Source organism: Polypterus senegalus, chromosome 4 (genome assembly GCF_016835505.1).
Source record: "Polypterus senegalus isolate Bchr_013 chromosome 4, ASM1683550v1, whole genome shotgun sequence".
NCBI classification, from domain to species: domain Eukaryota; kingdom Metazoa; phylum Chordata; class Cladistia; order Polypteriformes; family Polypteridae; genus Polypterus; species Polypterus senegalus.
Window position 1 is genome coordinate 113,862,971 of NC_053157.1, and position 27,409 is coordinate 113,890,379.

The 27,409-nt window shown below is 36.3% G+C and overlaps 1 protein-coding gene across 3 annotated transcripts in view; it reads right to left on the reverse strand.

The window, feature by feature from the left end:
- Positions 1 to 1,120: 1,120 nt before the first annotated feature.
- The window catches only part of usp46 (ubiquitin specific peptidase 46), a 79,417-nt gene continuing 53,128 nt past the window's right edge, over positions 1,121 to 27,409 (reverse strand). For all 3 annotated transcript variants that reach the window (XM_039751191.1, XM_039751190.1, XM_039751192.1), the window contains 4 exons: positions 26,608 to 26,691; positions 15,613 to 15,810; positions 12,058 to 12,136; positions 1,121 to 6,809 (listed from right to left, as the gene is read on the reverse strand). In XM_039751191.1, coding sequence (XP_039607125.1) covers positions 6,708 to 6,809; positions 12,058 to 12,136; positions 15,613 to 15,810; positions 26,608 to 26,691 — 463 coding nt within the window. In that variant the 3' untranslated portion in view covers positions 1,121 to 6,707. The remainder of the gene's footprint in view (positions 6,810 to 12,057; positions 12,137 to 15,612; positions 15,811 to 26,607; positions 26,692 to 27,409) is intronic.

Consider the following 27,409-nt stretch of genomic DNA (forward strand, 5'->3'; position numbering starts at 1 on the left):
TCAATTCCAAGGCTGGGCACTGCCTCAGTGGGATTTTCCTGTCTCATCCCAAATACAAGGCTGTTAGGGTGTCCAGTTAGCCTAAGTTGTGCATAAATGTGCCCAGTGCTGAAGTGCCAACTCTTGCAAAGGCTGGTTCCCACCTTGAGCCCAGTGCTTCCAGTATACACACTCACAACCCATGAGCTAGAAAAGTGGGTTAGAAGTTGAATGGCAAGAACAAGGTATACCCATATTAATAGGCTCCAGCTGCATGCATGGTAACCTTCCTGCTGATCTTTGTTTTAAATCTCTAGCAGTATAATTCAAAGGGAGGGATGTTCGTACAGCTCCAAGAACATAGATTTCACTTGTTCCCTATGTTTTTGCAGATTCTCCACATCTGCTTGGCTTTCTCTGGATACTCTTAAAGGTGTGTATGATTAGCTTTTCAGCAACTCTAAATTATCCCCTCGTATGTCGCATGTGTGATGACCTGGGTACCCACAGCTTTGGACATCTTCAGTCTACCGGAACATCAATAGTCATAACCAAGATGGAGCAGAGTGAATGAGGACATAAGCAACAAGTACAGTACAAAGTGCATAGTTCTTTTTTATTAATAACAGTGTGAGAAGGGTGGTTCTTAAACAGAGTCTTCAATGAATAATCTATAAAAATAGTGCACGGTTGAAGTTAAGAAACATCAATGTGATAAAATCGAGTCTGAACCAGCTTTCTTTCTCTCTTCTTGAGCTCCTTTGCACCTCCCTCTCTTAATTATCTCCCCTGCTCACACCCTAGGTCTTGCAGCATGGCTCTCACTCCCTTATGGGGCCTCCCGACTACCTTGCCTCCTCTCCACTGCACTACCTAAATCACCACATTCTGCCACTCTCTCACTTCTTTTACTTGATTTTTTTTCTTCCTTTCCGTTCTTGATCTCCTTCCTGTCCTAACTCGGCTGTTTTTATACTCCTCATGAATGCCTTCCTTAAGGATCCACTAAGTATCAATGAGTGATACCTGTGTTGTATCACACTAATATGATCAAGCAATCAGCCAATTCCCCCATTATACACTCTGCTGCCTCACAGCTTTCTGCCAGCATGCACTTACACCCATAAAACCTAAGCCACGCTTTTTTTTTTAAAACCTTGCATCTCCAAGGTCCTCTGATACGCTGCATCACACCATGGACTGACACCCCAAGTTGGTTTGGTTTCTGTTTTGTGTCCAATGCTGCCAAGCTAGACTTCAGCTCCATATGGTGCTAATGTCACTGTCATGGGCAGTTCACGTTTGGGCTCTCCTTAGCCTACTAGTACAGCTTAGCTGCAATTCTGAGTGATCAGCGAAGTCAATCCAACACACTTTAATGGTGTAATGTTAAAAAAAAAACATGTATGAAATTCAGACACTGTAATAGATGATCTCTGAGCAAGGTTTATTGTGGATTTTCCGAGGTGTGTGTGTGTGTGTGTGCTTACACATCCTTACACTCGAGTGGACACTTGCACCGTTTATCAAGAAATAAATCTGTCTTTTAATAGGGAATATAAACAAATAGCTAGCGATGTCCAACACTGAGTGTGAAAGACACCCATCCAGGGCTGAGATGCAGAACAGACAGTGGATTATGATACATCTCTGACATGCTGTGCACTATCCTGAAAGCAACCCATGGTCTCAGGTGACACAAAAAATTGTGTAACAACTGATGATCATTATGATAGTGAAATTTTTAATTATTTACTTTGAAGAGGTGACAGGGATATGTTAAATGGGATCCCACATTGGGAAGGCCTCTCTGTGCTGGAAATGACCTTGAGAGGAACCATAAGGTGTGGATTATTATTTTTGCCTGAAGAGACAGCCTGGGTTTATTTTTGTAAAGAGGGCAGTTGAAGTGCCTGGCAATCCTCAAGATCAGGCAAGGCCAGCAGTAAATCAACCAGTTTGGGACTGATGATTGGACTGGTTGTCCACTACTGTACCTCATATGTCAGCTCCAAAGTGGTTGTATTGGCCCCAGTCAGCACAAAGCATGTTTTCCACTTGCTTTTATATTTACATTGTATGTTGCAGCCTGCTTTTCTGCATATGCAGACTGCAGCTACTCAATTCAATTAATTTTAAACAAGTCAGTACTTCAATTTTGTTTTAGACTAAAATGGAACAAAGCTTTCCACATACTGTCTACTTGGTCTGCCTTTGCTGCCCACACTTGCATGACCTTAAGAAAATGGCAGACTAATTGCTCCAACGCACTGGCTTTCCGCCACTCCCTCTGTGCAAGATGAAAAACAACCCCCAACCTTGTAGTCCCCACCATCTCCACCTACACATGTTCTGTGCTTTAGCTGCACAGCATCTTAATGCAGAGAAAAAGTAAAATTTCATGGCAGCCGTCAGACTTGCTCTCTTGCATTGTAAAATGGAAACTCTCAATTTGTATAAAAGGAGGTTTAGTGATCCATGCTGCAAGTGTCCTGCATGAGAACTGAGTAGGGAAGTCTCAGACATGCTATATGAAGTTAACAACAGTTTACAAAGAAACTGGTAAAGATGCTACAGATCTAATTCTTGTGAATACTGTATGTATTTTTGAAAAAAGTAGAATTATTTCTAATGTTACATAAATTGTTACGTCTTGTTTGGCTAAATAGGTCAATAAAGCATTTAGAAGAAAATGTAGAAAAAACCACTGCTTCAATGCAAATGCTTGCACTTATGTTAAGTGAGAATAAATGACCAAAGACTCTAATACTTGGACAACTTTTTAAAGGAGTAAAGTGTGCACCAAGAGATTTGCACATGTTGAAAATAACCAAGTAATGCACCCCAGCCAGGCCCATATCATACATGAGCAACAACACTGCAAGCACATTCAAACCATTTCCTAGTCTTGTGCACAAAATTCAAGGATGCTTACTGGAAACACAGAGCAACCATTTAAAATACAGTCTATCTACCCTGCTTCACTAATAATGGTACCTGCTTTCTTAGTGGAGATCACATCTTCAAAGCACACACTCTATTCTATCAGCCCACAAAGTCCCAAATTTCATCATTTGGTCCTTTAATTTTTAAGTATTTAGGAAAATCATTGTTAAGAAAACTTGTCATAAAACATTTGAATGTCACTGCTCAGCACTCATAATGTAAGGTAGAATCAGAACAATCTTACCAATTGAGGATCATGGAAAACGCTGCCATATTGCAGACACATACATTTTATAGTGTGACATAGTGGTTAAAGTTTTGGATTTCAAACCCTGATGTTGTGGGTTTATATCCTGCTGCTGACCCTGTGCGATTGTGACTGGACCTGTGCTGCAATTGGGGAAAAAAACAAAGGAAATGCAACCAATTGTATGTCAAATGCCAATGTCAAAAGTCACCAAAGGTGTCAGTCAAATAAGTTAATGTAAGTATTTACAAAATATAGACAGTATAATGAGATTACTTGGAAGACCACTGGTCAAAAATGTTAAACTATACACTTTTTGTTTTCTTTGCACTTTTAATGGTTTGTGGTCTTAGAAACATGCTAAGCTAATTTTAAAAGGTTAATATAAAAGCAGCACGTAACCTGAGACATTCTGTAAACTGTACACTCAAATATTACTGCACTAAATCAACATTGGGGTACTCTCAAAAACTGCCCCTTAAACTGGGGATAATGATGAAACACGCAAGTGTAATTGTTCACATGTACATAATATCTTTTCTTTAACATTTAATGCATGACCGCATCAGTTAAAGACAATAAAACATTATTAGGCAGAACTAAGTCAGTTCATTCTCTTCCTTGTACAATAAACACTTTATAGAGCTGACAAGAATTTACATAACTACAAAATAGAAAAACAGCCATATACAAATATAGATATTATTTTGTTCAAGTTGTAATCACCCTTCTTTAGAAAAAGTTTCACAGTAAAACAAACTGATGCAGAGATGCCCTGATAAAAATTGATCCTGTAAACATTTTCAAATGCTGTTGGATTAGAACTGAAACTCATTCATCTCTATTTTTACTACAAAGTCACTTACTGAGGAAGAAAAATATTATAATCAGAAATGACAAAGTATTTAATCCTTCAATAAAAATACAGAATAGAGCAAAATGTGCAAATTCAGTCATCCACTTTCTGCCTTGCTTAATCCAATATTTGGGATCACAAATGCCAGGGCTTGTCCATGCACCGCTCCATCACGCAAACGCCCACAGCAACTTACACTGTACCAGTTTAGTGCTGCCATTCATCCTAAACTGAAATAGAAATAAAATGGCCTGAATACTTGAAGAAAATGCCGTACAGACTCTGGGAGAATGTACTAAGTCTGACAACAGGTTAGAACCCAAGAGCAGCGAGGGGAACATTTTCTCCTGGTATGAACAGTTGTGCCCTGTAAATACTGTATGCTGGTCCTGACCTTGCAAGTTAATAGTGAGTTTAACACATAATTTGAAGTTGATTTCCAAAATTAGTATTGCAGATCAGCAGTTCAATATATACAACTTGGAAATTGTTTGGCATAAGTAATTATTATAGGATGCGCAAGTGTTCCCATTAATATTTAAAACTGTGATAATAACTTTTTCTTTACAAAATACAATAAGGATTAAGTGCTACAGATAGCATTTGATTGAGACAGGCTTGTAAACGGTAGTGACACAGGGCAAAATATTCCTAATGATAGAGTAGTACAGCACCAGTTCAGCAGGCTTCGTCTCACAGTGGAATTCTCTTTTAAAATCACATACCACCATGCAAACTTCCTACCTTCCTTCTTTCCTTCCTTGTGGGAAAAAATATGTATAAAAATATATTTTATATATCTCCTAACTAATTTTGGGTTGAGCCTATCCCAAGAGAAACCAGCCCTGGAAAAGAAGCCACTGCCACTCGTATACACACACCCAGACTCTGAATTGCCAATTGCCTTAATTAATGGGTATCTGGGGATGTAAGTAGAATCCACACAGACCACCGAAGAACGTGCAGGCTCCACAAAGATAAGCATGAACAAACAGATCATTTAAATATAGGAGCATCTGGTTCGTTATTTTTTAAATTTGATGTTTTATAAAATTTCTCACTTCCAAATGGTATCCCTATATACTGTTTTCATGAAATACAGATATTACTTTTGTTATCTTGTTTTTCTTAAACACCGGAGAGAAGTAAATGGATTAGGACTTCTTATGGTGTTTGAAGGGCACAGGGATATCAGCCTGTCATCTTTAGTTAGAGAAGGTTTTTGACCCTTTTTTAAAATTGCTTTGTCCTCATTTTTTTTTTTTTTGCAGTTGAAGGGCAAAACAATTCAGTGCTCACGCAGTGCCATCTGGCTCATACAGAGATAGAGGCAGATGAGGTTACAGTGTAAACGTATTTTTTCTAAACATTTTGAACATCTTTGATAACTTTTAATGTAGTAACATACAATATGAATCCAACTCAATGAAAATGTACCTGAAGATGGACTAAAATTTTGATTAATGAAAACAGACTGATCACCCTAAACTGTGCATAATCATATAACTTCATCTGAATAGTTTGCTTCATATTAAAATTTACATCAATTTCGTATCTGCAGCCCTGGCCTATTGACCATATTCTATTTAAACTTCATTTTGAATTCCCTGTTCAAAGACAACGTTTACCATGATACACTGGAAGTGTACCATATACAGTGCAGATATTTATAACAAATGTCTTTGAATCATTTCCTACAAACATGTTAACTTTCTTACTCCTTTTATATAAAGACATTTTCTTGATGCAATATATTCAGGTAGTAGGCTTTATTAGTGTAAATAAAAATAATTTCGACATAAAAAATTTGTATAAATTTACTAGTTGTAGTAGTAGTTGAATGTCAGTTGAATGTCAGGGTAGTGTTTGCTCTGCATTTAGTGTATGTCTAATTACACACACCTTATGAACACAAACTTCGTGATCTCTTATCTTTCCTCATACAGTTTGTCAGAATTAACTGGGAAGTAAGACGATAAACTAAACAAAGCAGTGGTTCACATGCTGGAATAACCAGCACAGGCTACAAGAAGTCAGGAATAACAGTCAACGATACTCTAAATATGTTACACACACTACATCCTTTTCTCTGCTGTGTTGTTGTAACTGAACATACCCCAAACTAAAATTCACAGTTATTATTTCAGATTATGAAATTATGCTTAATACTCATGAAGTGAATACATATCCATAAACAGCAAAGAAAAAGAAAATGCATTGAATGTAAATGATGGTTGCCATAAAAACATGAAAGCTAAAATTGGTACCCTGTTTCTAGCAGAGCCATTATTGCTTTGGAAACTCTTTGTTTATTTGCTTATGTTCACACCACATTCCACTTGCTTTTCATTCTCTAAGAGTTCCAATGAAATTTAAAACAGCAGCAAAGTTCAAAGAGGCATAGTTTTCCATTTGGGGCATTGCTTATAGGATTAGATGTAACTCACCCAAACCTTGGCAGCATTTATTAATAATTCACTGAAAAAATATACATATACATCGTAGTTTTAATCTTGCAATTCCTAAAATTATGGCTATATTTTCAGGCAATGCCAATTTGTATGTTTTAAAAGTGTTCAACATTTTAGAACTGTACATCAATGAAGAATGTGTCTTCCTGTTTATTTGCAGTTGTTTTTTCACAAAATAGAAAACGGCAAGAAAACTGATTTTGTAAACTTATTCTCTTGACTGATAGAATAAAATGTATCCAGATTCAGAGTTTTTTGAAATATCAGAAGTTAGGCCATAGAATTCTTCAAGAGCCTGGGGATCAATTTTCTGAAAAAAAAAAATGAACAAAATAAGTGGATTAAAAATGTTTTGATAAACATGTTTACAATAATATTAATTATTACTAAGATAACTTAATTTCTTTGTAGTATTGTACCACAAGTTTAGATTATTTCTTCAGAGTCTATATACTCACAAACATTCCTGATGTAAAAAGTTTAAAACAGCCTACACCGATAAAGTGAAGCTGAAAAACTGTGACCAAAAATGAAATAACAGACCCTCTGAATAAAACACACTAAAGCAAGCAACAGATATTAATATTTGATTTAGGGTTTTTTTTCTATTAAAATTTTAATTGGATGTTAAAATCACTGTCATACATTACATTCACAGTTTATATTTAAAGTTAAAACGCATTTTAAATGTTATGAAAAAAGTCCAGATTATTACATGGACTAAAAATTCAAGCTAACAATTCAGGCTTGCGTGAAGAGTACAACTGCTTAATGAAAAATAGGATATGACATCTTACAGTTAGCTACAATGTAGAAACTAAAATACATTTTTAACAGATGCAGGCCATGTCATAAATAGAACAGTATTTAAATTAAAATGCCCTTTAATCTATTTTCTCAAATTTTTCCTAATACATAGTAGTCCTGTTTGTTTCTCTTACATTTCCTTACTCAAATTCAATGACGGGCCAGTTAACTAATGCAGGTGGTTATTACAGATAACTTAGACAGGAGTAAAACAATCCCTTTCTTGAGACTCAGTCTTCTTGAAGGCTGATACAGTTTGTCTAGATGTTGTATAGTATATTAGTTTTAGACTGGCAAGTTTAGCTGTTAATGTAAATCATTCAAGAATTTCTGATTCCCATATTTATGCTGCGCTGAACCATCAAATTCAGCAACCCTGTCTTGCTGCTGAAAGTTTTCAAAACAATGGACTCTCTAGCCAAGTTGATTATCTGTTTCTGAATATTAAGCCACTAGTCTGAAAACAATATAAAGGAAACAAAAGGAGTGACATCTGATATGGCCAATGGGGGGCATTACATTATTTAACTAGGGAATTAAAGGTCCCTAGGTATGGGAATAGGTATTTTGTCTGGTGTTCCAGAACTCTCTATAATACAATTTATAGCCTCAGTATCCTATGTCACAGTTCTTCAAAGGTACTGGAGAGGACAGCCCATTTGGACCTTTATTAGCTTTATGGTAGTGCAGGGGCGCAGAAACACCTTTAGCCAATGGAGAGAGCTCTGCTCATAAAACTCTAGAACTTTGTGACATCCAGGAGCCCTGAAGTAGTAAATGTAATAACAGGTTAGGGCTTGAAAACCCCATTCAAACCATAGCTTTGTGAAGCTTGGAGTTAGGAGGATAACATTTGGCAAGGGCACAAGAAACAATAAGGAAAGGAGAAAGGTAGAAGAGTGTATTAAATCACAGCACAGAAACTGCACTTGTTAAAGTAGTAAATGATTTGCGGGTAAATGCAGACAGAGGCCATTTATCTGTTCTCATCCTCTTAGATCTGAGTGCCGCATTTGACACCATTGATCATAATATACTTAGAAATCGCCTTAGTCAATGGGTGGGCCTCTCTGGCAGTGTCTTAAATTGGTTTGAATCCTACCTGGTAGGAAGAAAATGCTTTGTTAGTTGTGGGAATTACAACTCAAAGACACATGATATTCAATATGGTGTTCCACAAGGCTCTATCCTGGGTCCGCTGTTATTCTCAATCTACATGCTTCTGTTAGGTCAGATTATCTCAGGGCACAACATAAGCTACCACAGCTATGCTGATGACACACAGCTGTACTTATCAATAGCACCTGATGACCCCGATTCTCTTGATTCACTAACACAATGCCTGACTTGTATCTCAGAATGGATGAATAGTAACTTTCTCAAGTTAAATAAAGAGAAAACTGAAATCTTAGTGATTGGCAATAATGGATACAATGAAGCTATTAGAAATAAACTGGATACATTAGGATTAAAAGTCAAAATGGAGGTAAAAAGCTTAGAGGTAACTGTTGACTGTAACCTGAATTTTAAATCACATATTAATCAGATCACTAGGACAGCATTTTTTCACTTAAGAAACATAGCTAAAGTTAGACCTCATATCAGTGAAAGATGCTGAGAAATTAGTTCACGGTTTGTTTTCAGTCGACTAGATTACAGTAACGCACTCCTCTCAGGACTACCCAAAAAAGACATAAATCGTTTGCAACTAGTGCAGAATGCAGCTGCTAGAATCCTAACTAGGAAAAGAAAATCTGAGCACATCTCTCCAGTTTTGATGTCACTACACTGGTTACCTGTGTCATTCAGGATTGACTTTAAAATTCTGCTTATGGTTTATAAAGCCTTAAATAATCTCGCCCCCATCTTATATATTGGAGTGTCCGACACCTTATATTCCAAATCGTAACCTCAGATCCTCAAATGAGTGTCTCCTTAGAATTCCAAGAACAAAACTTAAAAGTGGTGAGGTGGCCTTCTGCTGTTATGCACCTAAAATCTGGAATAGCCTGCCAATAGGAATTCGCCAGGCTAATACAATAAACAGCTGAAAACACATTACTTTAACATAGCCTTCTCATCACTTCACTGTACTTAAAATCCTAATACTCTGTATATCAAACTCATTATAACTACTATTCATGGTGGCTCTAAAATCTGTACTAACCCCTACTCTCTCTTCGGTTTCCTTTTCCGGTATCCTTTTGGACTCAAAAGCACCATGATGTTCCAACAATGATGGATGGATTAACAGCCAGAAGTCTGTATGACCATCAACATCAAGTGACTCCGTGAGGACCCTAACTACAAAGAGGACTATTTCATTTATGTTAGGTAGTCCCTTGGCCTGGAAGCCCTGCAGATTTTATTTTTTTCTCCAGCCGTCTGGAGTTTTTTTTTTTGTTTGTTTTTTCTGTCCACCCTGGCCATCGGTCCTTACTCCTTTTCTATGTTAACTAATGTTGTCTTATTTTAATTTCTTATTTTGACTTTTATTTTTCTTCATTGTGTAAAGCAATTTGAGCTACTTTTTGTATGAAAATGTGCTATATAAATAAATGTTGTTGATGTGCTTGTCCTCCTGTTAGGAGAAAGTGAACATAGGAGTGTTGTACAGAAAGTTTGATGGAATTGGACAAGCCATCCTATGTGAAAGGCAGGTGCACTTGAGGTATAAGGTCTTTTATTATTTTCCTTTTGTTACACTTTGCATTCTCCCTGCTTATTTTTTCTGTATACAATATAGAGTGAATTGCACACGTAAAACAAACCATAACATGATGCAACTGCTGCCTTCAGCAGACTGCCTTGGATTGTTTTGTTTACATCGACACAACTAAGAACTACTCAAATACTTTCCATACTTCAATATCCTTTCCTCCATTGCTAATCTAATGTGAAATATCTTTATGTTACTGAGTTACCCATAAGCTGAATAATTTTCTGTTGGATTTAAGGCAATACCTATTTACTTTACATTTACAATTCCATTTGTCAGCTTTGGACATTTTCTCAAAGTATAATCAAACAAGGCAAATAAGACAACTACCACCTGCTGTCCCGGTGTCTATGTCATCTAAACAACCTAGAAAACTCCACAATTTTGAGTTTCAGTGAGCCTGCTGGAATTTACTAGTTTTGAAAAGCACATTCCTTTTAATATTTTGTTTACTTCTTCCTTCACAATACAATAAATTTCAAATTGCTACAATTTCCCCAGTTCATTCTCTTATTACTTTTAACTGCATTTCTAAAATTATAATTACTCTGTTAGTAGCATTTCAATACATTACATTTTATGAAAGGATTTGCATTGTTCTACTTACTCTCTTCATATCACAGACTGCAAAATAGCCATTTCCTCTCATCAAAGGCCGGTCTGGACAATTCTTTTCAAACTGAATTACTATTGGTATTTTACTATTTATACACTGAGTTGTGGGGGTAAGAGGGTTAAAGAAGATAGCTTCTTTTGAGCTTAAAAGTTTGTTCATTATTAATTGAAGCTGTCAGGAAACTTAGGGAAATGTGTGATGAGCTGAATAGCAGGTAACTGCTTCTTGTTAAAAATATTTAATGAACAGCCCTGTTTGTATTGCTCCGAGTTGGAAAACATTGTTATGTATTATTCTACCATGTTAAAACATTTTAATGGTGGTCAGCAATTAGTGCTAATCTGCATTATCTGTTTTAATGCACCTCCTTTGCCTCATAAGTACATAAGTGGGGACTAAGTTTAAAAAAAAAAAATCAATGAACTAACAGAAGTTTGTCAGTTTAGTTCTTTGTGCCCCTAAGCACACAACAAACCGCCCCAAAGAACAGGAATAGCACTTATTGTTTAATACCAAAAATGCTCCTTTTCACAGTATAAACAGCCCTTTTAAATAAATAAAAATCTAAATTGTGAATCCTCACACATACATACATTTATGGTGAATTTTAGACAACACCAAAAAAGATCTTTATTAAATGGATATAAAGTCTGCACACTCTTAGTGAAAAGTAAGCCTTTTTTGACAGAAAGACTAAAATCAGGACACTATATCACATCAGACATTTTTAAGATCTTATAACCAACAATATTTCACTGAAAAACACAATTCTTAAGAAGTATAGTTAAAAACATGTTTTTTGGTTCCCTTTTTAATAGGGTATGAAATTCTGTTCAGATTTTACAGAGGTAACATTCACCGGGTATTAATTAAAGCTGCATTAGTTATAATTATTGCAACCACTACATCAAGAATGGCTTGAATATTCAGTAAAGGTGTACTCATCTGACAAGTGTCTTAAACTGCTGCTGCTGCATATTTGTGCATCCTAAAATTTTTGATACACAGGCAAACAGGAGTATTTGAAGCTCACAAGCTTTTGTAATGGCTGAAACAGGTAAACCAAGACTGGAAAATGACAGAGCTCAATTCATTTAATTTCACTGTAGTCTTTTCTTTATTTTTTAGTTGTTTGTTCTATGCACAAGACCAATGTTGTACTGACTACAAGGTGCACATCAGTCAATTACAATAAAGCTGAGATTGAAGAAATGTTGATGGCAAGACATTCTTCCATCAAGTTTATACATCCAATTCTATTTATAAACATTTCTACCAAAAAAAAATCCATGACTGTTTAATTTAATGGTATTTCATGTAATGTATTACAAGCAAACATTTAATTAATTTTAAGCTACAAAACCAAATAAAATGCAATGAACTGACCAACAACATAATTTCAAAAAGAATACTAACCTCTACGATATCATCATCAAACAAGAGCCAGAAACCGTGGCTTTTCACAATAGTGATGTAATGCCCCCGGTTTGGACCACTGTAAAAAAGAAGAAAGATACAAGGGAAAAATCAAAAAGTAGAGGCGATTTAAAAATTGTGCAGTAACTACAACAGATAGAAGCTGACGCAATACAACAGGTTTATGATGGCTTGTGGGTAGTTCGAACACAGTGCAGCACTGCGCCATGTAATTGAAGCTAAGGTTAAATGAATATAGCTGGTCCATTGTGGGATTGCACCATTGTTGAACAACACGCCATAGAGAGATTTTTTTTGGCTGAGGGAGTGAAGCCTGCTGAAATTCACTGTATGAGAAGATAGACTAATCGAATCAAAAAGCTAATAAAACCTTGTAAAATGACTAATTCACTCCACATCAACAGAATTAAGTTGGGTCATTTTGCTGACACTTATTGTTTAATAATAATAATAATAATGACCCAAACAACAATGTGTCTGAAAACCAAAACTGTTGTGTATGTGCAAACAAACTCCATTCACAAAACAAAGTATACATACAGTTTCACCTTTACAAAAAAAAAAAAAAAACCACAACACGATCGTGACTAAATCAAAACATCAACCTGAAGTGAAAGGATAAACAATTTAGAAAACATAGGCAGTATCAACAGCTCCATATGTTTTGCATCCATGATAATCTCCCAGGAAACCGTGAAAAGCTTGGTGACTTAACAGTACAAACTTTAGCACAAAACAAAGTGATACACACCATCATAAAAGGAGCTATACACGTGACCATTGCCAAAAGTGACACTTTGACTACTTGACACACAGCACAGAAGATAATTCAGATGAAACAATTAAGCAAACACTTTCATTACCTGAAAACACACACATATACTTGTATTTGCTTACAAAACTACAGTATAAGTAAGCCTAGAAGAAAAACTACAAGCACAGCAGACATCATACAGCATCTAGAAGTTAAAATATATTTATTCATTGCACGATTGAACCTCTAAGTGGAACAGCTCTTCGCTCGAATGTTACAATACTGCAGCACTTGAAACTTCAATAGGGAATAGGGAATATAATAAATCAATTGTTGCACCATCACAGCTCTCAAATCTCATTGAAGACTCATTCCTGCCTTCACCCCCAAGCTCCTTGATTGCCTATTTCAGTATTGGGGCACTCAAAACTCCAAGACAACTATTCCCCCCACTTTTCCATAGTAACCACACTTATGTACTGCCACTTTAGGCACTCCATATGCATACCTCTTCAGGTGAAGCACTTCCATTGCCTAAAAACAGACCTTTCTGCCTTTGCTCTGAGAAGTACAAGATTTCATGAATGTTTCCAGCCCTTGTGCCCAAACCTTTACAAACAGAACACAACTTAAAGAAGAAGAAAAGCTACCCATATGGACCAAACATCAGTCACCTTTCAGAAGTTAAAAAAACAACTGTCTCATCACTTTTACATAAGACCAATGACATTATAACCATTAGTACTGCAAGCTTTTTCTTTAATGTCTCATAACATTCTTGTATTGGTTCATCTTTGTATCGTCCATACTCTTTTTTTTTCCCTCAACAAAGCATTTCTTTCACTTTAGATTTCCACATTATACCACTTGCCTATGTAGTATTTTCCATCCCTTTTTACTTGAGGACTACAGGAACACAAACATAGTATCAACAGCTCCTTATCTTTGTCATCCATTACAGCTTTTATTGATACTCCTCCAGTACATGGCACATACATGTTCAGAATTCATAATCAAAATGAAAATTATATTGCCGTCCTTCACCTATTTCATATGTTCCAATATGCTTTAAGATTTTTATTTGCCAGACAAAAAAAGTCTGCAGATACCTGTCTAGTAACTTCAATGCCAGAAACAGAATAAATTCATTTTTAGTTGACTACTAAAATATTTATTACTGTAATCATATACAGTCAATCATCATTAGCAACAAAAATAAATTAATGAAAAATCTCCTGTATCAGGTTACTACTATAAATAACAACTGTGTATCATCTATAAGGAACATATAATGTAAATGAATAGTTTTAATCTCATAATCAATCTTTAAGAAAATGGAGACACATTTGACAATTGAAGAATCTAAAGTAAATATATCTTTTAGAGGGACTACCTTCAAAAAGAATAAACAAATAATTCAAATAATGGTTGACATGTTTATTTTCACTTCTTTCCACAGGTAATCATTATAAGTTTGAATATCTCACTAGAGGTTATTATTTGAAAATAAACATTGCATATAAGCAACAATGAAATGATGCAGAACTGGAAAGGATATCATAATGCCTAAGTACCAAATATAGTTTTAAATCAAGAAACGTAATCTTGTCAACAAATATGCTGAAGATGAGAAATTAGTGCAGCCCCATCATTTAAAATTTTAACATTGTGTTGTTTTGCAATATTTTATGGAAAACATTTCTGAACACTTTTCTGACTAACTGAAACCACATCAAGTTTTGACTACACAATAGATGTGAAAAATGTAAAAGGCTACATCCCTCCTTATATGAGTAATCTAGGCATGACCATAATTTGTATACATTTGTATACAATTTGTTAAACAGACATCTAAGAAATTATTAAACTTTACTTTTGAAAACAACCCAATATGGGACCTCAATCAGGACACTGGAGGGCCACAATCGTTGCCATCTTTTTGTTCCCAATATCTTCCTAATTTGAAGCCAGTTCTTTCTACTAATTAAATAAATGAATTGCAATTAAGAAATCGGTTGAAGCAAAACCCTTGAGCCACTGAAGCACTCCAGGACTGTAATTAGGGACCCCTGCCCTTACATAATGTAAATGCTTATTCTGAATCAGTCCACATAATTTCAGTTCAGCAGCTAAGAATGTTATAACAACAGTGCAATCATTTTATGGCATGTACTCCCACATGCAGCAATTAAAAATGTTTTTCTAGTAATTATTTTATTCATTTTTATACACACACATATACATAAATGATACATGATTACTGACTCGTATTTGTGTTTACATGCAAATGTCCTGTTACAGACCTTCATTCGCAATTTAGTCTGACATGACTTGACTAAATTGTTTGTAGTATGGCGTGGTATGAGGTGTAAATTTTGTGCCCTAAATAATAGTAGGCAGTCAACAATAAAGTGTTTTTTATTCTGTTCTGTTCAGTTGCTGCAGAAACCTGAACCATTTTTAAATTTAGAACCCACTGTTATAGACAATGCAACATTCTCCTGTGAATCAGGAAGCTAGTTAATTGTGAAACTAGAAGTTGGTTGAGGCAGCTACACAGATCATTGCTAATATTGGAAAAGCTCTTAAAATTGATGATTTTAATCCCATTAAAATACCCATACATTTTATATGTATTTCTTTTTGTTGCACATCTATGAATAATTACAATGATGAGACATCAAATCTTTTGCCAAATCAAACATGGGTTAATAAAGACAAAGCATCACATCTTGCAGATATTAAAATTCTTGCCACAGACTAGCTGCTTAAAAATGTACCTGCCACAATGGACAACAACAGCTACCAGGTCATACATGCGGTCTAAGTTGATAGCATCACTTGATGTGTTGAAAAGGCGTAGCTCCAGTGGAAACACTACTCGATAAGAAAGTTTAGTGTATCTATGAAGCTGCTCCATGTACTTAAACCTCTTGAGATGTAGAGCTAGGATCATTGGCAACTTTTTCACTCGCATCCTGTACAAAAAAAAAATAAAATAAAATAACTAAAGATTAATAAATACATATTTTGAAGGAAAATTGCCTATTGTTTTTTGTAAAATTATGGAAAATTATACCTTATATGCAGCTTATATAGTAGCTTACAGTGAGCATAAGCTTATTACTGATTTAAGTGGGAGTATGAATCAAAGGACCAGCATCAAATAAAATGATATCCAGAGGAAAGACCAAACTGTTGCTCTAAATGTAGCAAAATGCTGGGCACCAAAGTGCCATCAGACATGTGTACAGATTAATTTTGTCCTGTCTTTATTGTGCATGTTTTAGGATTTCAGCCAACTAAGCATTGCACATGCATCCTGTAGTGCTTTTATACTTCATATTCAACTTAAGAGTACAATTATCTCAATATTCTAATATTGCAATGTAAAATTATAAGTTCACCATGCCTTTTAAAATATATTTTTAAAGCAGAAATAATTTAGCAATACATGTTTTAAATTTTTTTTTTCCTTTTTGCTCCTATTAACAGTAGGAGAGTGAGGACTTACAGTAAATGATTCCATTGCACAAAATAGTACGAAAATAATATGAAAAATAAGTAAAGAATAGAATGTTATTCATAATGCATTAGGAAATTGCTAGAATATTTTTTTTAAATTATATATGAAGAAACTAAGACCCTACCCACAGTTGATTCCATTCTTGTGCAAGATGCTGCCAGTTTAGGGTCCTTTCCAAAGGACACTGAATTTAAAAAAGATGTAAAAGATAATATACAAGTCTAAAAAAGTTTACCCAGAAAAATCTATATTCTAGGAGAGAAATACATAAGTAAATATGGAAATGTGAATTTTAAAGCAGAATGGCATCAATATTTGTGAATTCAAATTAATCAGTGAATAAAAATTAGTTGCAAATTCAGGAAATGAAAGAGAACAATATTGTTATTGTAACTTGTATGTCATAGCTTCAGTATCTACAAAGGACAGAAACTTTCAAAGAAAAACATCCAAAATGAAGCAGAATATATGATTTAATAACCTTAGGCAAAGACTCTCCTTATTAACAGAAATATAATAAGCTACATTTGGGTTTTGAGAGAGACGAGAAATCAGAACACAAATTATATGAATGCAACAGTGCGGATAATTTCTGATTTTTCAGTTTCAAAGACATGACATCAATCGTTATCCAGAAACTTTAATGCTAAAGTACTTCTTCAATTCATATGACCTGTGTTCCTCTGAAAAAATACATTTGAATTGCACAATGTTTAATCAACATTTTCTACACAGTTTTAGTTATATATCTTAGCTTGCATTATTGAAAGTACACTGATTTATGACTACCCTGCACACTGTGTTAAAAAAAATACAATCTAAATTAATCAATCACCTTAACTTCTATTTTTGTTCTTGCTTACTTTTGCATACTCTTTTTCCTTCCAAAAGTATTAATCTCCCTCAGGGTTTGTCCTGTTATGGCAAAATTAGCGTCTGGAATTAAAATGGATTTTCATTTGGATTTTATGTAATGGGCTTAACAATATAGTCCAAACTATTGCAATGGAATGAAAATAAAATACCTTGCGTATTTGTTTACCTTGTATATCTTTTTTACATTACAACAATTTAGATGAGAACAGGCCATTCAACCCAACAAAGCACTCCAGTCCTATCATCAAGTCTAGTTTTGAACGTTCCTAGAGTCTTACTGTCTACCACATTACTTAGTAGCTTATTCTAAGTGTCTATGGTTCTATGTAAAGAAAAACTGTCCTAATGTTTGTGTAAAATTTACCCTCAACAAGTTTCCAACTGTATCCCCGTGTTCTTAATGAACTAATTTCAAAATATTAACTCATTTTAAAATAACAGTCTCGATCTACTGTACTAATTCCCTTCATAATTTTAAACACTTAAATCACGTCACTTCCTTATCTTCTTTTGAAAAGGTTCAGCTCTTTTAATCTCTCTTTATAGTTCATCCCCTGTAGCCCTGGAATGAGCCAAGTCACTCACCTCTGGAACTTTTCTAGCACTGCTATGTCCTCTTTGTAGCCTGGAAATCAAGACGGCACACAGCACTCCAGATTGGACCTCACCGGTGCATTATAAAGCTTGAGTCTGGCTTCCTTGTGCTCCACACATCATGCTATATAATCTAACTTTCTTGTTGCCTTCTTAATGGCTTCTGAATACTGTCTGGTAGTTGATAGTGTTGAGTCTATGACTCCTAAATCCTTCTCGTGGTGTACTCACGATTTTCAGACATCCCATTATGTATTCAAACTTAACATTTTTACTTCCTGTGTGTAATACCTTACGTTTACTAACATTAACTTTCATCTGCCACAAATCTGCCCAACCCTGCATGCAGTCCATGTCCTTCTGTAATGATTTAACGGATTAATCTGCAAATCCACCCATCTTGGTATCATCTGCAGTCTTAACCAGCTTGTTACTTATATATCTATTCGGATCATTTAAATATATTTAAAACAGCAGAGGACCTAGCACTGACCCCTGTGGGACACCACTCTGAACATCAGCCAATTCTGATAAGGTTCCTCACACCATCACCCTCCGCTTCCTGTGTCTAAGCCAATTCTGCACCCATCTACAAACATCATCCTGAACTCCCACTTTTTACTTTGATGCCCAACCTCCCATGTGGAACCTTATCAAATTCTTTCTGAAAGTCAAGACAAATAATATCATATGCTCCACTTTGATCATATCCTTTTGTTTCTTCCTCATAGAATTACAGCATGTTAGTAAAACATGACTTCCTTCTTCTGAACCCATGCTGACTGTTCAGAAAAACTCCTGTACTTACCAAATGCTGCTCAATTTTGCCCTTAATAATTCCTTCCGTTAATTTACCTGTGATGCACGTTAAGCTTACTGGCCTAAAGTTGCTTGGATCTGCCCACTCACGCTTTTTATGTAATGGGATACTATTTACTATTTTCCAATCCTTCAGAATCTCCCCAGTGCACAGTGACTCCCTAAAAGCATGTGTCCAAGGGTTTATATATTTACCCGCTAGGCTCCTTAAGAACTCAAGGGTAAATATTACCTGGTCCAGGTTTTTTGTTTGATTTCAGTCTATTTAATCTAAGCAGTACTTCTCCCTTTACAATTTCTAAATCACTCAGACCCTCCTTAGTAGTATATATGTATTAGTAGTATACAGGCAGTCCCCGGGTTACATACGAGATAGGGACTGTAGGTTTGTTCTTAAATTGTAAGTCGGAACAGGTACATTACTTTAATAAATGCAATTTGGACAGATGTTTGTCTCAAAATACTTATTTTTACCTTTCTGTGCATGCACATTCAATGCTTAAACATTTTCAAATATAGTACAGCCTTAAACAATGTTTGTAGAACTTGATGGAATTGATGAAGAGGATAGGACTGGTCTCTTAAAGTAGGCATCAAGAGAGGTTTGCATGGAGCTTTTCCTTTTCTCATCATAAACAGCCTTGTAGCATCTCAGGCCTTTGGTAACTGTTTGGTAAACTTTGGTGAACCTCTCTATATCAGAATCTTGCTCCTCTAACTTTGCCATTCCGCTTCGATGAGACGAAATGCATCGGCTAACTCTTTTGTAGAAAACTTTTTTGTTGGAGTCCCTAGGTTCCGATTTTCTTTGCTGAATGCTATCATCTGCTGTTCTAATTCCATAAGGTCTTCATTGGTTAGTTCTTTGCTATGTATGTAACATTAAAGGCAGGCTTGCTATTGACAATGAATGGAGGCAGTGAGGGGCGGTTCACCAACCACCCACCACACACTCACCTCCACTTGCATACAGTATGCTGCCTGCAGCGTCCGCCCACCAAGAACAAACAGGGTGCAGCCAAAGGCGGGTAGTGAATCGCCCACCACCATCACCCCCATACAAAAGGCAGCAACCCAAGGCACACTACAATGTTTGCCAACATACAAATTAATTTGTGGTGCTTTTATGTTCAAGTGTCACATATTCCCCAAAGTAATGACACAATATATTTTAAAAGTCTCACATAACATCTTATGTGCTGTCTTTTTTTTTTTGCACCTTGTGCTATCAGTACGTACGGCAGCGTATTTGAACCACAGAGGAAAAAAAAATAAGGACTTAAGGAAATTGTCTGTTTTGTGATTAAAGTGTGGGTGGCAAGGTGGCGCAGTGGGTAGCGCTGCTGCCTCGCAGTTAGGAGTCCCAGGTTCGCTTCCCGGGTCCTCCCTGCATGGAGTTTGCATGTTCTCCCCGTGTCAGCGTGGGTTTCCTCCAGGTACTCCAGTCTCCTCCCACAGTCCAAAGACATGCAAGTTTGGTGCATTGGTGATTCTAAATTTTCCCTAGTGTGTGCTTGGTGGTTGTGTGTATGTGTATGTGTGTGTGTGTGTGCCCTGCGGTCGGCTGGCGTCCTGCGCCCAGGGTTTGTTTCCTGCCTTGCTCCCTGTGTTGGCTGGGATTGGCTCCAGCAGACCCCCATGACACTGTAGTTAGGATATAGTGGGTTGGATAATGGATGGATGATTAAAGTGGAAATTTTGGCTTTAAACTCTAAATGTCCACTTTAACCTCGTAGTTTATCATTACAGTAGACTGTCGTAAACATCATCTTAAAACCAACCCAGTTGTTAATCGCTACTCGCTTCTGGTTTTTCCTGATGACCTGACAGCAGTGGCAAGCAGCAATAGATCGCCAGACAGAACACATTATGATATTCTATCTCTCTGTACATTTTGAATTCTTAGATTTATACTTGATATCACTTTCATGATTAAATGCATTATAATATGTATGTTACATTTTACAGATAAATAGTTAACTTTGTTTAAATAATGAATATTGTTAATAGTTATACATATGGGGTTGGCACGGTGGCAGAGAGGCAGCGCTGCTGTCTCGCATGAAGTCTCGTCCCTTGTGATCCCTGCCTGGAGTTTGCTTGTTTTTCTGGTGGGTTTCCACAGTGTGCTCAGGTTGCCATCCAAAGACGTGAAGGTTTGGGGATTTGGTGAAGCTACAATGATGTTAGTGTATTTGTCTGCTTGTGTTCACCTTGCGATGAGCTGATGCCCCGTCCAGGGATTTTGTTTCTGTCTTGCGCCAATGCTGCTGGAATGGGCACATCCCCCTAATTGATGGATATAATCATTAAACATCGTTTTCAGAGATATTGTGGCAAGGTGTCCTCGGAATTTAATGGATGTTTCGGGCACACGCGATGCAGCTGACGATCTTGACAAGGGTTTACTTTTGGGGTAGAGCTTATATTATAGAGCAACCTGAAAATCATACTAGGGCTTATTTTTGGAGTAGGTCTTATTTTTGGAGAAACACAGTAGCTGTGTCCCCGGGTCACTGCTCGCTGCGCACCCAGCAGCCCACTGAGAATGAATGGGGTGTAGCCCCCACCACCCCATTCCTCAACCGGAGCCGCCCAAGGGACACTACACTGTGCGAGCAGCGAAACCGCCTCCGTCCAGCCACTGCTTGCAGCATCCTCAGGCCAAAGACAACACAGCGGCAGTTACTGAGGAGCCTGCGTCGTGTCACCCAGACAGATGAAGAACCAGCTGTGGCCCCATTCCTAAGTATGAGTTGTTTGTATGTCGGGTGTCTGCAACTCAGGGACTACCTGTATACTGTACACATATATAAACAAGTAAAAACTGAATATGTATAGATTTCCTTTATTATGAAACCCCTAAATATCTGGTCCAACCAATTAACTTCAGAACTAACAATTTGTTGATTAGACTCCACCTTTGTGCAGTCAAAGTGTCACATTATCTATCACATGATGTCTGTATAAACAGACCTGCTCTGAAAGGCTTGACTTGGCAATACCACTAAGCAAATAACATGATGACCAAGGAGCACTCCAAACAGGTCAGAGACAAAGTACTGGAGAATTATAGATCAGTTATATAAAAAATATCCCAAAGTTTGAATACCCTACGGATAGGGCTGCAACGTTCAGTTGACGTAATCGACGACTACAAAAAATTGTTGACGCGTCATAAACAGAACCTTCAATAGAGGCTCCAGTCACAAAGAACCACATTGGTTTTTGTAACTGCAATGCACTACACTGCATTTGTTATTGTTTGTTAAGACGCACACAGTCCTACCAACACAAGCATCCTGCAGCTGTGATGCTGCCGTCTCTCAAGAGATAAGTTTTAGCGAGTAAAGTTAGTGTCACATGTTAACGTTGATGTTTGTACTATAATATGTATATCAAGGTTTCGACAATGACACCATTAACACCCTTAAACTTAAGGGTTAATGCACCCCTGGACGCCAAATACTTTTTAGCTGCACTTTTTAAGTTAACATCACAATTTACAAAGAAAATGTGAAATTTTAACGGAACACGTACTTTTTTTTCATGCAAAGAGCATCACAATTACCGCAACACTGATCATTTTACACACTGCAAATGAACTGTAAAAACTATTAAAAAAAACTACTATAACAATCTATTACTATATGTTCAATATGCAACTGAAGTCATTGATGAAATTCAGTACATCACCGAGCCAACTGCGCTTGAACTGGCTGCATGCAAACACGCTGGGGTAAACGCTGATGATTGCAGGCTCGTCTAGTGCAGTGGCTGAATCCCAGAGACAGTGTTGCTACCGTTCTGCCGGGGCCGGCAGTGGTCGTGAGCTGGCTGCTCAACGAATATACGGCACTGACTGATCACCTCCGGCATGCTGGCAAATTGCACTGAGAAACAACTTTAGCCGGTTACGAAGTTCAATGAATGTTCGTTGCCAAATATATGTTACCGCATATACTCAGCTTCGGCGTGCTTGCAAATTGCACTGGAAACCGACTCTAGCTGGTTGCGGTGTTCAACAAATCTACTTTTCCGAATATACTCGGCTCCGGTGTGCTGGCAGTAATTACCTTGTTACATATTTTAGTCCGTTATTTTTTTATTTTGGCATAATATAGTACATGATGTGATAAACTACAACACTTTTCTTTCAGAGTGTGATGATTAAAACATCTTTCTTTGTCTGCAAAATCATTCTCATGTATTCCTGCTACCTCTACTCCCTCTGAGCTTCTCTTTTCAGCAGCTGGGAACATTTTCTCAAAGAAGAGAGCCAGACTCACACCAGAGCACGCTGAAATGCTCATGTTCCTGCACTGCAATCAGTAATATATGACCTGAATCTTTTATACATCATTGTTTTATTTTATTTGAATTGAAGCTTTATTTAAACTTTTGGACTTTAAGACACATCAATGGCCATTTTTGGTTAAGTTAAATGTACTTTTTGTGTTTAAAGACTATGTGCACTTTAGTTTGTATTGTTTAATGTATTTCTTTTTTATTGTGATGGTCACACTATTATTTTCAAATTCATATCTTTCATTGTTGTTGTTGTTATTTTAATTTGATTATTATTAATTTTAATCGTGTTAATGCAGAGACATCAGGGTGACATTCACAGGTGGACAGATGTGAGCAGATGAGGTAAGACATGCACTGGAGCCCAGAACAGGATGTACAACCACAGGTCGTAGGCATCAAAATAGTAAGGCATGAAATAATCGTGACTAATCGGAAAAAAATTGAACGATTAGTCGACTACCAAAATAATTATTAATTGCAGCCCTGCCCTACCTACAGAACACCATTATATCCATTATATCAAAATGGAAAGAATATGGCACCACTAACAACCTGACAATAGAAGGCTGCACACCTATGGAAGGTATTTTCTGCTAAAAAGTAAATGAAAATTAAAATTACAAAATGAAAATAGAAAAATCTTTAGCTATTTATTTTTCAAAGTCTATGTGCAAGAATGCTGCAAAAATTAAAAGTATAATGAAATAACAAAACTTGCAATTATATTTTCAGCCTGAACAGAAATTAAGCTTCAAAAATGAAAAACACTGATAAGTACTGGCGCCACCTGCTCATTGGATTTTCATTTTCCACTTTGCATTTTAATTTTCAAGTTCTCAATATGTAAATATATTTTAATTAGCAAATATATTTTAATTAGCACATGTCAGTGGGCACTTCAATTTTCCACAATACTGCTTTGTATTTTTGTAGTATAATAATAATAATAATAATAATAATAATAATAATAATTCTCTCTCTTCATTCTCTTGAAGTTAGGAATGAAAGAGTTGACCACCATTTGGCTCTGTCCTTTGATTTCATTTCCCACTGTCCATATGGTATCTGAGTGTCAGTAAGAGAACAACCTTCTTTCAAAAACATTCCGTCCAATCAATCAGAAGCTTTCTTGGTGTTGGTTTTCCATCAACAACCTTGGTAACCTATAATCATCCATTCTTCTGACATGTCCTGCCCACCCCAGAGGGTACTTCCTAATTATCCTACCCAGTGGTAGCATGCCAGTAATTCTGTACACTTCATCACTGTGAATATTTATACACTTAATAATAAGATTATTAAGACTGATGAGCTACAGACATTAAAGGGAATTCTAGTCATGATAAGGTAATTTCATAGAAACAATTATCTGATCACATACAAATGTAATGATAATATGAAACAACAATATAAAAATAATGCATTTCAAAAATGTTTACACCTGTTTAACCATATATAGGAATGATATGTTCTACAATGGTCAAAGTTTTTTTTTATTTCATTCTTTGTTAATAAATATGAAATTAATTGATATAGTTAATATTTGTTATTTATATATTCCTAAAATTACTCATATTTTTCTTAATAAATGATGGTAAAAGAAGCAAGAATTAAATGAAAATTACAAATTATGGAATGTCTTTATAATAAATAAAACAGTCACTGCCGTTTCACCTTACTTTGAAAACTAATGAAATGAAGGTTAAAAAAAATACTACTATCACACATTATTTTAAAAAGTTACAACAACAAAGACTCCGATCGAGTCGTCAAGGTGGTGAAAACTTTACAGGGGTACAAAGCATCCTGTTTCTACTTCAGTGTAAATAAATGTAAATTAAGTAAATGCTAATTTTTGTCATGTTAAATAATGTAATTAAACAATTACTTCAGAACCCCAATTAAGCGTGGTCTTTGGATTTTGTGAAATGGTTTTGCTGTGTAGCTCGCACTATGGAGGTGAAAAGATCAAATTTACATGACTTAAACATAGTTGAAGTGAGGACTATTCTATTAATCGAAGTGGCTACAGCTACGAAGGTCAAAGAATTGTGGGGAATCGAAGTGTAAAACCCCGTCCACTGACTCATGCGAATTAAAATATATTTGTATGTTGAGAACTTGAAAATGAAAAATGCAAAGTGGTAAATGAAAATTCAATGAGCAGCATGTGCCACCAGTGCTGATTTGCATTTGACTTCTCAGGCACCAAGGATAACACTGAAGGAGCTGCAAAGATCTAAAGCAGAGATGGATGTACCTGTCCATAGAACCTTTTTAAGCCATACACTCCACAAAGCAGGGTTTTATGGAAGAGTGGCCACAAAAAAACCCATTGCTTAAACAAAAAAATAAAAAACACGTTTGGGGCTTGCCCAATTGGTTAAATAAAAAAATAAAAAAACATGTTTGGAATCAGCCTAACAGCATGTGGTGAACACATGGAAGAAGGTTCTCTGGTCAGATGAGACTAAAATTAAACTTTTTGGCCATCATGGAAAATGCCTTGTGTGGTGCAAACCCAACACTTTCCATCACACTAAGAACACCATTTCCACAGTGAAGCAAGGTGGTTGGAGTATCATGCTGTGGGGATATTTTTCATTGGTGGGGACAGGAAAACAGGAAAGATGGATGGCACTAAATACATGGCATTTCTTGAGGAAAGCCTGATTCAGCCTGCCAGAGATCTGAGACTGGGATGAAGGTTCACTTTCCAGCTGGACTATGACCCTAAATGTACTGATAATGTTACACTGGAGTGGTTTAAAGTAAAACATTTAAATGTCTTGGAATGGCCTAGTCAAAGCCCAGACCTCAATCCAACTGGGAATCTGTGGCATGACTTGAAGACTGCTGTACACCAACGCAACCCATCTAACTTGAAGGAGTTGGAGCTATTTTACCTTGAGGAATAGGCAACAATCCCAGGGGTTAGATGTGCTAAGCTAATAGAGACATTCTCCAAAAGACTTGCAAGTGTAATTACAGCAAAAGGTAGCTCTACAAAGTATTGACTTTGGAGGGAGAATACCTATGCACACTCATGATTTCTGTTTTTTTTTGTCTTAATTATTGTTTGTGTCACAATAAAAAATATCTGGCATCTTTCAAGAGGTAGGCTTGCTGTGTAAATCAAATGGTGCTCACCCCTAAAAATCCATTTTAATTCCAGGTTGTAATGTGACAAAACAGGACAAACACCTGGGGGGATGAGTATTTCACACGGCACTGTATAACATCTAGCACTTACATTGTTAATAAGACAGAGTCGCGACAACTGATGTCTCCATTCAGTAAACTACAAAGAAGAATGATGAACTTGTACCGTTAAGAGTGTTTTTGAAACTGATTTAAATAAACAGACTACTGTATTGGAAAACGTATGGGTGGTCAAAAGATATGTAATCTGTAATACACTGACATAATAATCAATACAAAAGGGCAAAGGATGAGGAAATACAAATGAGCAAAACTCATGCAATACAAATTCAAACTCACAATCCGAAAGAGGTCAAGAACCCAAGAAATACAGGTGTTTGACCATTAAAACTGCAGTGTCTGACATCCTACAAGATCTAAATTGTAAGAGAGACTAAAAAGAAGAGTAAAAAGATAAGTGTGATCAACAACAGATAGACAGACTTACCGTTTTTGTGCTTCCTGTTTACTACAGCAGGTTTCACAGTAGTACTTATATTCACTGCATAGTGTTTCTGTGTTGCTAAAATCCCTGAGACCAATCAATGACAAAAAAAGAAGTTTCTCATCAGCAATAAACCTTACCCATTTCACAACCAACATGGAAAAAATCTCAGGCTATACAATACTCACGTAAGAAATATATGTGTTTCTGGATTTTAAACATTTCTACACAAAAAACAGAATCATGGAGAAGCCTTTTAAAATTACAAAGAAAAAAACATATTATTGTAAATGAAATGAAAATGATTAAAACTATTAAGTTTAACACACAAACAACAAATATTCTTTATTTTTTCGAAAGATATAAAGCATCGGCAAGTATAAAGATTTTTAAAAAAGCAGCCTCAAATTAACCTGCGATATTCAAAGTAGTTTGAATTAATATAAAATGCTTTTACTTAGTCTTGCTAAACACAACAGTTCTCCTATGTCCTTTAAGTGGAAAAAGAAATGCAAAAGTAGGATAGAATAATAAAGGCACACCTACACCTGTCTTAATTTAAGTCTACTTGCTTAACTTCAGAGCGGTACGGTGGCGCAGTAGTAGCGCTGCTGCCTCGCAGTAAGGAGACCTGGGTTCACTTCCTAGGTCCTCCCTGGAGTTTGCATTTTCTCCCCGTGTCTGCGTAAGTTTCCTCCCACAGTTCAAAGACATGCAGGTTAGATGCATTGACGATTCTAAATTGTCCCTAGTGTGTGCCGTGTGTGTGTGTGTGTGTGTGTGTGTGTGTCCTGCAGTGGGCTGG